Source organism: Oncorhynchus mykiss, chromosome 1 (assembly GCF_057628025.1).
Source record: "Oncorhynchus mykiss isolate SJ-2025 chromosome 1, ASM5762802v1, whole genome shotgun sequence".
In the NCBI taxonomy this organism is placed as follows: Eukaryota; Metazoa; Chordata; class Actinopteri; order Salmoniformes; family Salmonidae; genus Oncorhynchus; species Oncorhynchus mykiss.
The window spans coordinates 90,236,915-90,254,041 of record NC_143022.1 but is presented as its reverse complement, the minus strand read 5'-3'; the positions used below and the strand labels follow the sequence as shown (position 1 = coordinate 90,254,041).

The window sequence follows — 17,127 nt, the reverse complement described above, 5'->3', positions numbered from 1 at the left end:
TCTCTGAAACAGACATTCATCAGCACAGGAACTAAAGACACATCTCTGAAACAGACATTCATCAGCACAGGAACTAAATACATCTCTGAAACAGGCATTCAGCAGCACAGGAACTAAAGACACATCTCTGAAACAGGCATTCATCAGCACAGGAACTAAAGACACATCTCTGAAACAGGCATTCATCAGCACAGGAACTAAATACATCTCTGAAACAGACATTCATCAGCACAGGAACTAAAGACACATCTCTGAAACAGACATTCATCAGCACAGGAACTAAATACATCTCTGAAACAGGCATTCAGCAGCACAGGAACTAAAGACACATCTCTGAAACAGGTATTCATCAGCACAGGAACTAAAGACACGTTTCTGAAACAGGCAATCATCAGCACAGGAACTAAAGACACATCTGAAACAGGGTCTCGTCTGCTTAGTGTTTGCATGTACTGGTGCTACCCTGTTATTTATTGAAGGGTATAACACGTAGAGTTCAGAAGGATCACAATCATAGAGCTAGAATGTAAAAATGACTCATGGTTTTAGCTTTCATTCCCACCTGATCTGAAGAACATTGGAGCAAACCTTGCACAGGTGTAAACACTTAATACATCTGACAATAAATACTTGATCCTAAGTACTTTAATTTAGCTAGTTACTTGTTTATGAATGGCTTTGTTAACATACATGTACTTCCAAATAATTGTTGTTTAAATAAAGTTATAATTTAAAAAAAATATTCTATTGATGTTTTCTCTGTCTCTTCCTCCGTGTCACAGTATGCCACTGATTACAAGATGGTCGCCGTGGGAAACGACACCAATGGAACCATCCTCTACCAGAAGGTGCTTATTATGACATCCCTCATATTTGTTGGTTTGTTTGTTTGATTGTTTGTTAGGGTCTCATTTAGCCTGTCATAGGCTATTCGTCCAAGAAAGACCGAAATACCAAACGAATGACAACTTAAGGAAGTGGAATTACAACCACAGTACAGTAAGAACAAAGACACATTGGAAACATACACTATAAAATAACAGGTGTCTGTGTTGGAGATTGAGGGGGCTGGTCCACAGACAGGAGGGGGCTGGTCCACAGACAGGAGGGATCTGGTCCACAGACAGGAGGGGGCTGTTCCACAGACAGGAGGGGGCTGTTCCACAGCCAGGAGGGATCTGGTCCACAGACAGGAGGGATCTGGTCCACAGACAGGAGGGATCTGGTCCACAGACAGGAGGGATCTGGTCCACAGACAGGAGGGGGCTGTTCCACAGACAGGAGGGGGCTGTTCCACAGCCAGGAGGGATCTGGTCCACAGACAGGAGGGATCTGGTCCACAGACAGGAGGGATCTGGTCCACAGACAGGAGGGATCTGGTCCACAGACAGGAGGGATCTGGTCCACAGACAGGAGGGGGCTGTTCCACAGACAGGAGGGGGCTGTTCCACAGACAGGAGGGATCTGTTCCACAGACAGGAGGGGGCTGGTCCACAGACAGGAGGGGGCTGGTCCACAGACAGGAGGGGGCTGGTCCACAGACAGGAGGGGGCTGTTCCACAGACAGGAGGGGGCTGTTCCACAGACAGGAGGGATCTGTTCCACAGACAGGAGGGGGCTGGTCCACAGACAGGAGGGGGCTGGTCCACAGACAGGAGGGGGCTGGTCCACAGACAGGAGGGGGCCTGGTCCACAGACAGGAGGGATCTGGTCCACAGACAGGAGGGATCTGGTCCATAGACAGGAGGGATCTGTTCCACAGACAGGAGGGGGCTGGTCCACAGACAGGAGGGGGCTGGTCCACAGACAGGAGGGGGCTGGTCCACAGACAGGAGGGGGCCTGGTCCACAGACAGGAGGGGGCTGGTCCACAGACAGGAGGGGGCCTGGTCCATAGACAGGAGGGATCTGGTCCACAGACAGGAGGGATCTGTTCCACAGACAGGAGGGGGCTGGTCCACAGACAGGAGGGGGCTGGTCCACAGACAGGAGGGGGCCTGGTCCACAGACAGGAGGGATCTGGTCCACAGACAGGAGGGATCTGGTCCACAGACAGGAGGGATCTGGTCCACAGACAGGAGGGATCTGGTCCACAGACAGGAGGGGGCTGGTCCACAGACAGGAGGGATCTGGTCCACAGACAGGAGGGGGCTGGTCCACAGACAGGAGGGATCTGGTCCACAGACAGGAGGGATCTGGTCCACAGACAGGAGGGGGCTGGTCCACAGACAGGAGGGATCTGGTCCACAGACAGGAGGGGGCTGGTCCACAGACAGGAGGGATCTGGTCCACAGACAGGAGGGGGCTGTTCCACAGCCAGGAGGGATCTGGTCCACAGACAGGAGGGGGCTGGTCCACAGACAGGAGGGATCTGGTCCACAGACAGGAGGGATCTGGTCCACAGACAGGAGGGATCTGGTCCACAGACAGGAGGGATCTGGTCCACAGACAGGAGGGATCTGGTCCACAGACAGGGCAAATAACGAAACCGACAGGAAGAAAGTGGAAATGGAGTGAAGATCCTAGTCACCATATTCTGCGTGTGTTATTGAGGGTACATCCCAAACAGCCCTGGGTCTGGTATTGAGGGTACATCCCAAACAGCTCTGGGTCTGTTATTGAGGGTACATCCCAAACAGCTCTGGGTCTGGTATTGGGGGTTAGTCCCAAACAGCTCTGGGTCTGGTATTGAGGGTACATCCCAAACAGCCCTGGGTCTGGTATTGAGGGTACATCCCAAACAGCTCTGGGTCTGGTATTGAGGGTACATCCCAAACAGCCCTGGGTCTGGTATTGGGGGTTAATCCCAAACAGCCCTGTGTCTGGTATTGAGGGTACATCCCAAACAGCTCTGGGTCTGGTATTGAGGGTACATCCCAAACAGCCGTGGGTCTGGTATTGAGGGTACATCCCAAACAGCCCTGGGTCTGGTATTGAGGGTACATCCCAAACAGCCCTGGGTCTGGTATTGGGGGTTAATCCCAAACAGCCCTGGGTCTGGTATTGAGGGTACATCCCAAACAGCTCTGGGTCTGGTATTGAGGGTACATCCCAAACAGCTCTGGGTCTGGTATTGGGGGTTAGTCCCAAACAGCTCTTTGTCTGGTATTGGGGGTTAGTCCCAAACAGCTCTGGGTCTGGTATTGAGGGTACATCCCAAACAGCCCTGGGTCTGGTATTGAGGGTACATCCCAAACAGCTCTGGGTCTGGTATTGAGGGTACATCCCAAACAGCCCTGGGTCTGGTATTGAGGGTACATCCCAAACAGCTCTGGGTCTGGTATTGAGGGTACATCCCAAACAGCTCTGGGTCTGGTATTGGGGGTTAGTCCCAAACAGCTCTGGGTCTGGTATTGAGGGTACATCCCAAACAGCCCTGGGTCTGGTATTGAGGGTACATCCCAAACAGCCCTGGGTCTGGTATTGGGGGTACGTCCCAAACAGCCCCGGGTCTGGTATTGGGGGTACGTCCCAAACAGCTATGAGAGACCAGTGGGAGGACAACGTACTGGACAACGTACTGGACACACTCACACTGTTCTATGATTCACTGTCCAATGTTGAAGACACTTGTCACGATACGCTACGCAAGTGACCAGCCGCTTCCATAGCAACACACATACCAATATCCCTGGAGCCTGGTAACAAACAGAAAGGACTCAATACAAGTTTAACAGTTCTTTCTTTAAAATGTGATCAGTATTCATCCACATCCTTAAGTCTGATCAGACCAAGCTACTCTGTTGTGACGTCAATGTCAGTCACTGTCCTGTGTTTGTTCAGTTATGCCAAGTGTCATATTCAGCCCTTATGTAGCCAGGCAGGCCCGGACTGCTGGCCCACTAGCATGTTAGTTTGACCAACGACTCTGCCTTTAAGAGAGAGAGAGTCCAAACAGGGAACACTGGTCTGGCACAGTCCGAGGATGGATTCCTGGCAAGGATATATTCCTGGAGCGACCTTTGTCCAGATACACTCAGATGTAGTGGCTGGTTGGCATTGCAGAGTGTTTGTGTGTATGTGTGCATGTGTACAGAGCTGGGGTGAGAAGGTCAACCGTCGCTACAGGAAAACGTGGTGACACAATTTTTTCTCTGTTTTCTTTTCTGTGTGAATTTCAGAAGACTTTTGAAAAAAAGAAAAAAAGAGAACAAATTCTGTATCACCAAGATACTTATGTCATGGTCCAGTCAGCACAGATGATATGAGCTCCCACCCACCTGTCTGAGGAAGATTCAGTAGTCTACCATTTTAAAAGCCTACAGGTGTAAAAAGAACAGAAAGGCCTGCACACCCTGCTCCTGCAGATGCTGCCAACTATCACCTCTGTTGACAACGTTTTGATCCCAGAGAGCTTCATGAGGTGAAAACATGTAGGCACAGCGCTTCACAGGGGATGGTGTTCCAAAGAAACGAAACGCCAACAAACGTGACATGTCGGTTCACCATGAACATGGAATAAAATACACAGATGACCACCATGCAATGGTTAATGTGCGCAGCTCGACTGCACTGTAGTCGGCTTGGAACGTGACAATGTTTCTGACTTGTTGGCCTGACCTCCAAGCGAGGCTGGAAGGAAGCCCAGCCATGTCGTCACTCAGCTGGGTAGTTTTCTGAATCGCCCCCTTGTACCCAGCTGTCAGACTGACAAGGGTATGCGTCCCAAATGCCACTCTATTACCTATATAGTGCACTACTTTTAACCAGGGCCATATGGCGCTTTATAGGGATTATGGTACCATTTGGGACGCTCCCATAGAAATGCTTGGCTCATTCATTGGCAGAGAATTACCAGTCTATGAGGGGTACTGATGAACAGACACGGTAGACCCTCCTCTGACCAGTGCCAATAATGGTGGTTCCCCCTGAAGGGGTCAATAGGAGCATAGCTCTTTTCTCTGTTCTGAATATCATTTGAGGAGACTATATAAATGGTAGTCTACTGAATCAAATAAACTGAAAGGCTATGTTCAGATCTTCTATGTTATGTGTTCTGATGGCCTATGTTCTGATGTTCTATGTTCTGATGTTCTATGTTCTGATGTTCTATGTTCTGATGTCCTATGTTCTGTGTTCTGATGTCCTATGTTCTGATGTCCTATGTTCAGATGTTCTAATGTTCTGTGTTCTGATGTCCTATGTTTTATGTTCTGAATATCATTTGAGGAGACTATATAAATAGTAGCCTACTGAATAAAATAAACTGAAAGGCTATGTTCAGATGTTCAGATGTTCTGTGTTATGATGTTCTGTGTTATGATGTTCTAATGTTATGATGTTCTAATGTTCTATTTTATGTGTTCTGATATTCTGTGTTCAGATGTTATGATGTTCTGATGTTCTATGTTCTGATGTTATCATGTTCTATGTTCTGATGTTATCATGTTCTGTGTTCTGATGTTCTATGTTCTAATGTTCTATTTTATGTGTTGTAATTTTCTGTGTTCAAATGTTATGATCTGTGTTTTTTAAATATATTTTTTAAAAACTAACAACCATACATAAACAAAACTGTGTTATGTGTTCTATGTAGGTTCCTGTGGGCACAGAACCAGATGGTATGAACATCTTGGGCCTGGTTCTCTTTGCCATGGTGTTCGGTGTGGCACTGAGGAAGCTGGGAGAGGAGGGGGAGGAGCTCATACGCTTCTTCAACGCTTTCAATGAAGCCACCATGGTGCTGGTGTCCTGGATCATGTGGTGAGTGACCTTAAACAACCCAGATCATGTGATTAGCCTCTCCTGGTTCCCAAGACTATTCCCAACGGGAAAACAAGAGGAGCTTCTGATGGCTCACTAGATAAAGTCTGTACTGTTTATTCCTTAAGAACTGCAGGAGGTGTTGTAGGCTGCTGACGCTATGCATTTGACACTGAAATGAGAAGCTACTTTTTGACTGGGAAGCTGCCTACTTATGTAGAATCAAATGAAACATTTAATTACATTTCTGATAAATGTTTTAGCTTTTCCTTTCAAATAAATCTGCAGCAAAAATAGATATTCTGTTAAGTCATCACCTCACCAAATTGTATATATTCTATATTTCTCCTACCTCAGGTACGTCCCGTTCGGCATCATGTTCCTGGTGGGTAGTAAGATAGTGGAGATGGAGGATGTGGTTCTGTTGGTGACCAGTCTGGGGAAATACATATTTGCCTCCGTCCTGGGTCATATCATCCACGGGGGGGTCATCCTGCCTCTCATCTACTTTGGGTTCACACGCAAGAACCCCTTCAGCTTCCTGTCCGGCCTCATCACGCCCTTCACCACCGCCTTCGCCACCTGCTCCAGGTAGGCCTCTGTTACTGTATCCCTCCACCAGTCCAGGTACTATCTCTCCACCAGTCCAGGTACTATCCCTCCACCAGTCCAGGTACTATCCCTCCACCAGTCCAGATACTATCCCTCCACTAGTCTGGGTACTATCCCTCCACCAGTCCAGGTACTATCCCTCCACCAGTCCAGGTACTATCCCTCCACCAGTCCAGGTACTATCCCTCCACCAGTCCAGGTACTATCCCTCCACCAGTCCAGGTACTATCTCTCCACCAGTCCAGGTACTATCCCTCCACCAGTCCAGGTACTATCTCTCCACCAGTCCAGGTACTATCCCTCCACCAGTCCAGGTACTATCCCTCCACCAGTCCAGGTACTATCCCTCCACCAGTCCAGATACTAACCCTCCACTAGTCCAGGTACTATCCCTCCACCAGTCCAGGTACTATCCCTCCACCAGTCCAGGTACTATCCCTCCACCAGTCCAGGTACTATCTCTCCACCAGTCCAGGTACTATCCCTCCACCAGTCCAGGTACTAACCCTCCACTAGTCCAGGTACTATCCCTCCACCAGTCCAGGTACTATCCCTCCACCAGTCCAGGTACTATCCCTCCACCAGTCCAGGTACTATCCCTCCACTAGTCCAGGTACTATCCCTCCACCAGTCCAGGTACTATCTCTCCACCAGTCCAGGTACTATCCCTCCACCAGTCCAGGTACTATCCCTCCACCAGTCCAGATACTAACCCTCCACCAGTCCAGGTACTATCCCTCCACCAGTCCAGGTACTAACCCTCCACTAGTCCAGGTACTATCCCTCCACCAGTCCAGGTACTATCCCTCCACCAGTCCAGGTACTATCCCTCCACCAGTCCAGGTACTATCCCTCCACTAGTCCAGGTACTATCCCTCCACCAGTCCAGGTACTATCCCTCCACCAGTCCAGGTACTATCCCTCCACCAGTCCAGGTACTATCCCTCCACCAGTCCAGGTACTATCCCTCCACCAGTCCAGGTACTATCCCTCCACCAGTCCAGGTACTATCCCTCCACCAGTCCAGGTACTATCCCTCCACCAGTCCAGGTACTATCCCTCCACCAGTCCAGGTACTATCCCTCCACCAGTCCAGGTACTATCCCTCCACCAGTCCAGGTACTATCCCTCCACCAGTCCAGGTACTATCCCTCCACCAGTCCAGGTACTCTCTTCAATCGTGTTATCCATTTCAATCAAATGCTTTTTCAACTGCTCAACAATTATCTCATCATGCTCCCTTTGGCTGTCTTCAAAGTAATCTTGTTTGGGTCTTTGACCAGTGTCAGGAAAATAATTATCATTCCACATCATTTAAGAGCTTTTTGCATAGGATTCAGATCAGCTCAAACACACAAAGCAGCCAATCAGCGTACACACATTAATAAACATGAACAAACCAGTGTGACCTGATTACCCAGTAAATCCCTCCACTTCTGTGAACCCAGTGTGACCTGATTACCCAGTAAATCCCTCCACTTCTGTGAACCCAGTGTGACCTGGTTATCCAGTAAATCTCTCCACTTCTGTGAACCCAGTGTGACCTGGTTATCCAGTAAATCTCTCCACTTCTGTTAACCCAGTGTGACCTGATTACCCAGTAAATCCCTCCACTTCTGTTAACCCAGTGTGACCTGATTACCCAGTAAATCTCTCCACTTCTGTTAACCCAGTGTGACCTGATTACCCAGTAAATCCCTCCACTTCTGTTAACCCAGTGTGACCTGATTACCCAGTAAATCCCTCCACTTCTGTTAACCCAGTGTGACCTGATTACCCAGTAAATCTCTCCACTTCTGTTATCCCAGTGTGACCTGATTACCCAGTAAATCCCTCCACTTCTGTTAACCCAGTGTGACCTGATTACCCAGTAAATCCCTCCACCTCTATGAACACAGTCCATTAGCAGTGCATTGCTAGCAGGCTTTATCTCCAAGGCTACACCCCACCCTATTCCCTCTATAGTGCACTACTTTTGACTAGAGCCTGAACATACACCTGGGCTCTGGTCAAAAGTAGTGCCATTTGGGACACACTCATCGTCTCCAAGTATCCTCTGCTGTAAGTAACCTGCTGTAAGTAACCTAAACCTTTGGCTGAGTTGTTCCAACCTCAATCTTCAGACTCTGGACCCCACCACCTCTCTATCTAATCCATGGGGAGCCAGGACATTCCGTGCTTCTACACCTGCTACACATTGCTTGCTGTTTGGGGTTTAAGGCTGGGTTTCTGTACAGCACTTTGAGATATCAGCTGATGTACAAAGGGCTATATAAATAAAATTGTATTTTATTTGATTTGGAGGGTCTTTACTATAGAAATAGAATGAGTAGAATGGCTTGTAACCTGACTTCTATTCATTTTAGTTCTGTGGTCCTTACCCTCTCTCTGTATGGAAAGGTTTTGGTTCAAGTTACACTACAATACGTTTTTCAGGTCTCTCTCTCTCTCTCTCATTCTCCCTCTATTTCTCTCCCCTTCCTTCTCTTGCTATTCAATACATCTTTACTTGCAAATATTGTCAAAGCAGAGGAACTGAAGTTGCTAGTAAAGTAGTTGCTAGTAAAGTACAGTCAAATGTTCTAGATTAATATGCTGTAATTTAACCACTGTGTCCTGTATCTCTCTCCTCAGCTCGGCGACCCTGCCCTCCATGATGAAGTGTGTCGAGGAGAACAACGGAGTGGACAAGCGGATCAGTCGTTTCATCCTTCCCATCGGAGCCACCGTCAACATGGACGGGGCGGCCATCTTCCAGTGCGTCGCGGCTGTCTTCATCGCTCAGCTCAACAACATAGAGCTCAACGCCGGTCAGATCTTCACCATCCTGTGAGTGGGGTGGGGTCAGAAGGAATGGTGGTTGGGTTCAGAAGGAATGGTGGGTGGGGTCAGAAGGAATGGTGGGTGGGGACAGAAGGAATGGTAGAATGGTGGGTGGGGTCAGAAGGAATGGTTGGTGGGGTCAGAAGGAATGGTGGGTGGGGACAGAAGGAAGGGTGGGTGGGGTCAGAAGGAAGGGTGGGTGGGGACAGAAGGGTGGGTGGGGTCAGAAGGAAGGGTGGGTGGGGACAGAAGGAAGGGTGGGTGGGGTCAGAAGGAATGGTGGGTGGGGTCAGAAGGAAGGGTGGGTGGGGACAGAAGGAAGGGTGGGTGGGGTCAGAAGGAAGGGTGGGTGGGGACAGAAGGAAGGGTGGGTGGGGTCAGAAGGAATGGTGGGTGGGGACAGAAGGAAGGGTGGGTGGGGACAGAAGGAAGGGTGGGTGGGGACAGAAGGAAGGGTGGGTGGGGTCAGAAGGAATGGTGGGTGGGGACAGAAGGAAGGGTGGGTTGGAATTTTGAAACCCTGTGTCTGATGCTCTGCTGTGGCTCTGTCCCCACAGTGTGACAGCCACAGCGTCCAGTGTGGGTGCAGCGGGCATCCCAGCCGGGGGCATCATCACCATCGCCATCATCCTGGAGGCTATCGGCCTGCCCACCAACGACCTGTCACTCATGCTGGCCGTCGACTGGATCGTGTGAGTAACACATGTACAGTATAGAGAACCAATACAGCAAACACACGCACACACACACACACACACACACACACACACACACACACACACACACACACACACACACACACACACACACACACACACACACACACACACACACACACACGTACACAGACACACGTACACAGACAAGCACACACACACACATACACAGACAAGCACACACACACACACACAGACAAGCATACACACACACACACAGACACACATATACAGACAAGCACACACACACATACACAGACAAGCACACACACAGACACACATACACAGACACACACACACAGACACACATACACAGACACACACACACAGACACACATACACAGACAAGCACACACACACACATACACAGACAAGCATACACACACACACATGGACAGACACATTTATGTACATTTGCATGGACATGCGCACATATGTAGAAACACACACGCATAGACACACTCTTAATGTACTCACTCATTTTGGACAGCTGCTATATCAAAATATCAGGTGTTATTTCCAGTAAGATACAGTAGACCTGTACAGTAGACAGTAGACCTGTACAGTAGACCTGTACAGTAGACAGTAGACAGTAGACCTGTACAGTAGACAGTAGACCTGTACAGTAGACAGTAGACCTGTACAGTAGACAGTAGACAGTAGACCTGTACAGTAGACAGTAGATCTGTACAGTAGACAATAGACAGTAGATCTGTTCAGTAGACAGTAGACCTGTACAGTAGATCTGTTCAGTAGACAGTAGACCTGTACAGTAGACCTGTACAGTAGACAGTAGATATGTACAGTAGACAGTAGACCTGTACAGTAGACAGTAGACCTGTACAATAGACAGTAGATCTGTTCAGTAGACAGTAGACCTGTACAGTAGACAATAGACAGTAGATCTGTTCAGTAGACAGTAGACCTGTACAGTAGACAGTAGACCTGTACAGTAGACAGTAGACCTGTACAGTAGACAGTAGACCTGTTCAGTAGATCTGTTCAGTAGACAGTAGATATGTTCAGTAGACAGTAGACCTGTACAGTAGACAGTAGATCTGTACAGTAGACAATAGACAGTAGATCTGTTCAGTAGACAGTAGATATGTTCAGTAGACAGTAGACCTGTACAGTAGACAGTAGATCTGTACAGTAGACAGTAGACCTGTACAGTAGACAGTAGACCTGTACAGTAGACAGTAGACCTGTACAGTAGACAGTAGATATGTACAGTAGACAGTAGACAGTAGACCTGTACAGTAGACAGTAGATATGTTCAGTAGACAGTAGACAGTAGACCTGTACAGTAGACAGTAGATATGTACAGTAGACAGTAGACCTGTACAGTAGACAGTAGATCTGTTCAGTAGACAGTAGACCTGTACAGTAGACAATAGACAGTAGATCTGTTCAGTAGACAGTAGACCTGTACAGTAGACAATAGACAGTAGATCTGTTCAGTAGACAGTAGACCTGTACAGTAGACAGTAGACAGTAGATCTGTTCAGTAGACAGTAGACCTGTACAGTAGACAGTAGACCTGTACAGTAGACAGTAGATCTGTACAGTAGACAGTAGACCTGTACAGTAGACAGTAGATCTGTACAGTAGACAGTAGACAATAGACAGTAGATCTGTTCAGTAGACAGTAGACCTGTACAGTAGACAGTAGACAGTAGACCTGTACAGTAGACAGTAGACCTGTACAGTAGACAGTAGACCTGTACAGTAGACAGTAGATCTGTTCAGTAGACAGTAGACCTGTACAGTAGACAGTAGACCTGTACAGTAGACAGTAGATCTGTTCAGTAGACAGTAGATCTGTACAGTAGACAGTAGATCTGTACAGTAGACAGTAGACCTGTACAGTAGACAGTAGACCTGTACAGTAGACAATAGACAGTAGATCTGTTCAGTAGACAGTAGACCTGTACAGTAGACAATAGACAGTAGATCTGTTCAGTAGACAGTAGACCTGTACAGTAGACAGTAGACAGTAGATCTGTTCAGTAGACAGTAGACCTGTACAGTAGACAGTAGACCTGTACAGTAGACAGTAGATCTGTACAGTAGACAGTAGACCTGTACAGTAGACAGTAGATCTGTACAGTAGACAGTAGACAATAGACAGTAGATCTGTTCAGTAGACAGTAGACCTGTACAGTAGACAGTAGACAGTAGACCTGTTCAGTAGACAGTAGACCTGTACAGTAGACAGTAGACCTGTACAGTAGACAGTAGATCTGTTCAGTAGACAGTAGACCTGTACAGTAGACAGTAGACCTGTACAGTAGACAGTAGATCTGTTCAGTAGACAGTAGATCTGTACAGTAGACAGTAGATCTGTACAGTAGACAGTAGACCTGTACAGTAGACAGTAGACCTGTACAGTAGACAGTAGATCTGTTCAGTAGACAGTAGATCTGTTCAGTAGACAGTAGACCTGTACAGTAGACAGTAGACCTGTTCAGTAGATCTGTACAGTAGACAGTAGACCTGTACAGTAGACAGTAGACCTGTACAGTAGACCTGTACAGTAGACAGTAGACCTGTACAGTAGACCTGTACAGTAGACAGTAGATATGTTCAGTAGACCTGTACAGTAGACAGTAGATCTGTACAGTAGACAGTAGACCTGTACAGTAGACAGTAGACCTGTACAGTAGACAGTAGACCTGTACAGTAGACCTGTACAGTAGACAGTAGACCTGTACAGTAGACCTGTACAGTAGACCTGTACAGTAGACAGTAGACAGTAGACAGTAGACCTGTACAGTAGACAGTAGACCTGTACAGTAGACCTGTACAGTAGACAGTAGACCTGTACAGTAGACAGTAGACCTGTACAGTAGACCTGTACAGTAGACAGTAGACCTGTACAGTAGACCTGTACAGTAGACAGTAGACCTGTACAGTAGACAGTAGACCTGTACAGTAGACCTGTACAGTAGACAGTAGACCTGTACAGTAGACCTGTACAGTAGACAGTAGATCTGTACAGTAGACAGTAGACCTGTACAGTAGACAGTAGATCTGTACAGTAGACAGTAGACCTGTACAGTAGACAGTAGACAGTAGATCTGTTCAGTAGACAGTAGACCTGTACAGTAGACAGTAGACCTGTACAGTAGACAGTAGACCTGTACAGTAGACAGTAGACCTGTTCAGTAGACCTGTACAGTAGACAGTAGATCTGTACAGTAGACAGTAGACCTGTACAGTAGACAGTAGACCTGTACAGTAGACAGTAGACCTGTACAGAAATAGATGTGTTCTGCATATCAACTTGTTGGTTACTGGTTATGTTACATTAAATGTATGCTAACAGTTAAATAGAGCTCCTGATTCATCATATCCACTGTGGTTATGTTACATTAGATGTATGCTAACAGTTAAATAGAGCTCCTGATTCATCATATCCACTGTGGTTATGTTACATTAGATGTATGCTAACAGTTAAATAGAGCTCCTGATTCATCATATCCACTGTGGTTATGTTACATTAGATGTATGCTAACAGTTAAATAGAGCTCCTGATTCATCATATCCACTGTGGTTATGTTACATTAGATGTATGCTAACAGTTAAATAGAGCTCCTGATTCATCATATCCACTGTGGTTATGTTACATTAGATGTATGCTAACAGTTAAATAGAGCTCCTGATTCATCTTAGCAGGCTTGATATACTGCTTAGCTTCTGACATAAAGTATCCTAATAAATTGTGTGTGTGTTTGGGTGTGTGCGTATGTACATGTGCGTGTACTTATGTGCGTGTGTGTTTTCAGGGACCGCACCACCACCGTAGTGAACGTGGAGGGAGACGCCCTGGGGGCAGGGATCCTCCACCACATCAACCAACAGGAGATGAAGAAACAACACCTGGGGGAGGAGCTAGCGGAGGTCCTGGTGGAAGCGGTGGCAAACACCCAGGCTGACGAGGAGACCTCCCCGCTCGTCACGCACCAAACCCTGGGTTCAGCAGGCGACCAATCCCCCAGGGAGACCGCGGAAGCCATTGAGTCTGTCCTGTGAACAGTTGTAAAACAACTGTGAATTCTGTCTCTATGGTTACAATCAGTGGTGGCTGGTGGCACTTCAATTCGGAGGACGGGCTCATAGCAAGGGCTGGAACGAAATGAATTGAACGGTATCAAAACACATCAATGATATGGTTTTCTTCGTGTTTGATGTAATTACATTCACTCCATTCCAGACATTATTATTAGCCGTCCTCCCCTCACCAGCCCCCTCTGGTGTCTAAGGTTACGATGCTGCTGCTGCTACTCGTGACACGACCGAGTCAACCCGAATCGTCTCTGATCACCTTTACCATACCTCTTAAAACAGTTCATGAGTCATTTCACTTCTCTGAAAAAAGTGCCCTAGATAAAGTTTGTTTTATATAGTGGTACTTCCTATTTGGAGTATTCTATAAGTGTATGTAAAAGCCACAGGAAGGTTAGCCTCGCCCTTTAGAATGAATCCAGGCTGCTTTCTGGTTTTGGGTGAGAGTGGTCTGAATCTAAAAAGGGGAATCTCTCCTAACCGTGACATGGCTGTGACCTCACAAGGCAGATGGGAAGGAGAATCATTTACTAACTGACCTGGAGTTTTCTGTCGATAGTCAACCCAGAACGTGAAACATTAACCCCTCGAATGACAAAAGTCTCTCAAATATTTGGGGTAAATATTGAGGAAGAGCCACAGTTAACTTTCTGTTTATGTACTGGGAACCTACTGACCCAATGGCCTACTACGGTGCCTGTATCTAATATTGGATTCAGGACCATAAGGATCTGTGTCGATATATAGTGCAGGTTCAATTAGAGCAAATCCTAACTTCTACTTAAATTAGATTTTCACTTTGTCTCAGATTGACATCAATGCGTGACTAAGTGGACATTTGCCTTAAATGGACGTTAGAAATATGGTGGTGAGCAGACTCCATTTACTAAACTGTTAAAGTGCAGACCGAGGCCAACTATCCTTCTACTATCCTTCTATTGCTGTGAGAATAGATGTTGCCTCCATCAGTGATGTCCCAGACCCTTGCTACTATGGGTTTCATTTACTGAAGAAACCAAACCAACCATATGTTCTTTGGAACTTTTTATTTTTGAATTGAGAGGAAGCATGGTCAGACGGGCTATGTTACAAATGGTAGCCTGTTCCCTATATAGTGCACTTATTTTAACCTGAGCCCAGCACCCTGTTCCCTATATAGTGCACTACATTCTGCCCCATAGGGCTCTGGTTAAAAGCATGACATTATGTAAGGAATAGATAGCCATTTGGGACGACACATGGCATTGATAAAGGCATGCTCTCATTATTGACTCGGAATAGTATTTATCGAAATCCTTGGACATGTAGGAAACTGCCAAAGTTGTTAGAGCAGCCTTTTCCTGTTGCATCTTATACAGTCTATGGGATACGTGTATGTTTTCCAAATGACTAAAATGTTCAAATTGACAAAATAATTATCATATTACTGCAGTGGTTCTGCTGCCACCTAGTGGTGGCGTTGTGTAGTTGTTCTGCTGCCACCTATTGGTGGCGTGCTGTAGTGGTTCTGCTGCCACCTAGTGGTGGTGTGGCGTAGTGGTTCTGCTTCCACCTAGTGGCGGTGTGGTGTAGTGGTTCTGCTGCCACCCAGTGGTGGTGTGGCGTATTGCTTCTGCTGCCACCTAGTGGTGGCGTGGCTCAATGTTTTGAGTTCTGACATGAGAATGGAGCAGGCATTTGATAGTACAGCGTTTTAATTTAATTTGATCCTAAATGGGCCAATGTGGCCTCGTTTATCTATCTGGTCAAATGTATTTCTTTTTTTCTTTGTAATGAATCACTATTGCTGTTTGCTGGAAATGATTTACTCTGATTTATGGGGGGGAATTATGTTGTACTAACTCACTAATGTATCAACTCTGTTCCACAATTCCACTTCTACTCAGACTAATTGTTTGTTGAAGCAGTTTTTAGATGTTGGAAATGGAAGGTTGTCCCTCTAGAAAGGACAATTATATGTTATTAACTGTTTTATACAAAACTGTATGCACCCTGATTTGTCAGGATCTTTGGGAATATATTGTCTCTAAACTATAATGTCCTTAAAAATGTGAAAAGGTTGCCAATCTGTCATTGGAATACTGAGGCTCTACATAGTTTGACAGTGAATGATGTATTTTTTGGAAAGCAGAAACTGGTTGTGAGAAGGAGCTTATTAAGTTTAAATATTCTTTCTCTAATTAACATGATCCTCTTTCAATCGAACAACCCTTTACTTTTATAATGACTTTTAAATCTTTTACCCCGAAGCTGACCGAATTGAAAGTATTCGTGAGAATATGTTGAAATAATCTGGAACAATCGCAGATATGTACTTGAATAAACTATATGAAGGAATTTTTTATTTATTCTAATTGTGTTAACATTTTGCATAATTTCTATTTTTGAAATGCGATTTAGGTATTTTCTCTCAATTTCTAGTTGCCAAATCTGTTCCTAACGCCTTTCTCTGCTGGGGAACTACTTTTCTAATAGCCTAAAGTATGTAGCCTGGTCCAGCTCTGGTTGTGCTCTTGCCAACTCCATCGATGTAATTGTCAAGACAATCTGTTGGCATGACAATGAGTGGCATGACATGGTAGCACAAACAGATCTGGCACGCAGCCTATAAAGTATGTCCTCCATTTTGTTTTATGGTATTTTGACCAACAGGAATAACTACGTTGTTTCATGTGCAATGATGACGTCTATCTTTGTAACACAGCTGTCTCTTTTACTTGTCTCTGTCTTTTAACGTTAAATATACATGTGTTTCACGCAACAGAGATGATTTGCTGGTGTTTTGCTGATTGTCTGAATAGTAGCCTAGTCTGTTGGTTTACCAGAATCAGACTGGAGATGAGGTTAGAGGTGTACCCATGTCAAATATGTAATAAATACATGTTTAGGTGGGCCTATAGGTGAGTCTTGGAAATCCCAGACCTATGCTGGAACATTGGTACATTGTGGAAGGCAACCTGTCTGTCTAGACTAGACTAGAGTATAGGTGGCGTTATGTGCCCCAATGAGGCTTGGATGAAAATATGTAGTGTAAGTTGCATGGACTCACTCTGTGTACAGTAATAGTGTTTAACATGATTTTTGAATACCTACCTCATCTCTGTACCCCACACATACAATTATCTGTAAGGTACCTCAGTCGAGCAGTGAATTTCAAACACAGATTCAACCACAAGACCAGGGAGGTTTTCCAATGCCTCGCAAAG

The 17,127-nt window shown here is 46.2% G+C and overlaps 1 protein-coding gene across 2 annotated transcripts in view; it reads left to right on the top strand.

Moving 5' to 3' along the window:
• Window positions 1-16,684, top strand: part of LOC149985681 (neutral amino acid transporter A-like) — a 95,292-nt gene extending 78,608 nt beyond the window's left edge. For both annotated transcript variants that reach the window (XM_090181749.1, XM_090181739.1), the window contains exons 3-8: window positions 783-848; window positions 5,536-5,702; window positions 6,060-6,293; window positions 8,949-9,143; window positions 9,695-9,829; window positions 13,642-16,684. In XM_090181749.1, coding sequence (XP_090037875.1) covers window positions 801-848; window positions 5,536-5,702; window positions 6,060-6,293; window positions 8,949-9,143; window positions 9,695-9,829; window positions 13,642-13,888 — 1,026 coding nt within the window. In that variant the 5' untranslated portion in view covers window positions 783-800 and the 3' untranslated portion in view covers window positions 13,889-16,684. The remainder of the gene's footprint in view (window positions 1-782; window positions 849-5,535; window positions 5,703-6,059; window positions 6,294-8,948; window positions 9,144-9,694; window positions 9,830-13,641) is intronic.
• The last annotated feature ends 443 nt before the right edge of the window (window positions 16,685-17,127 follow it).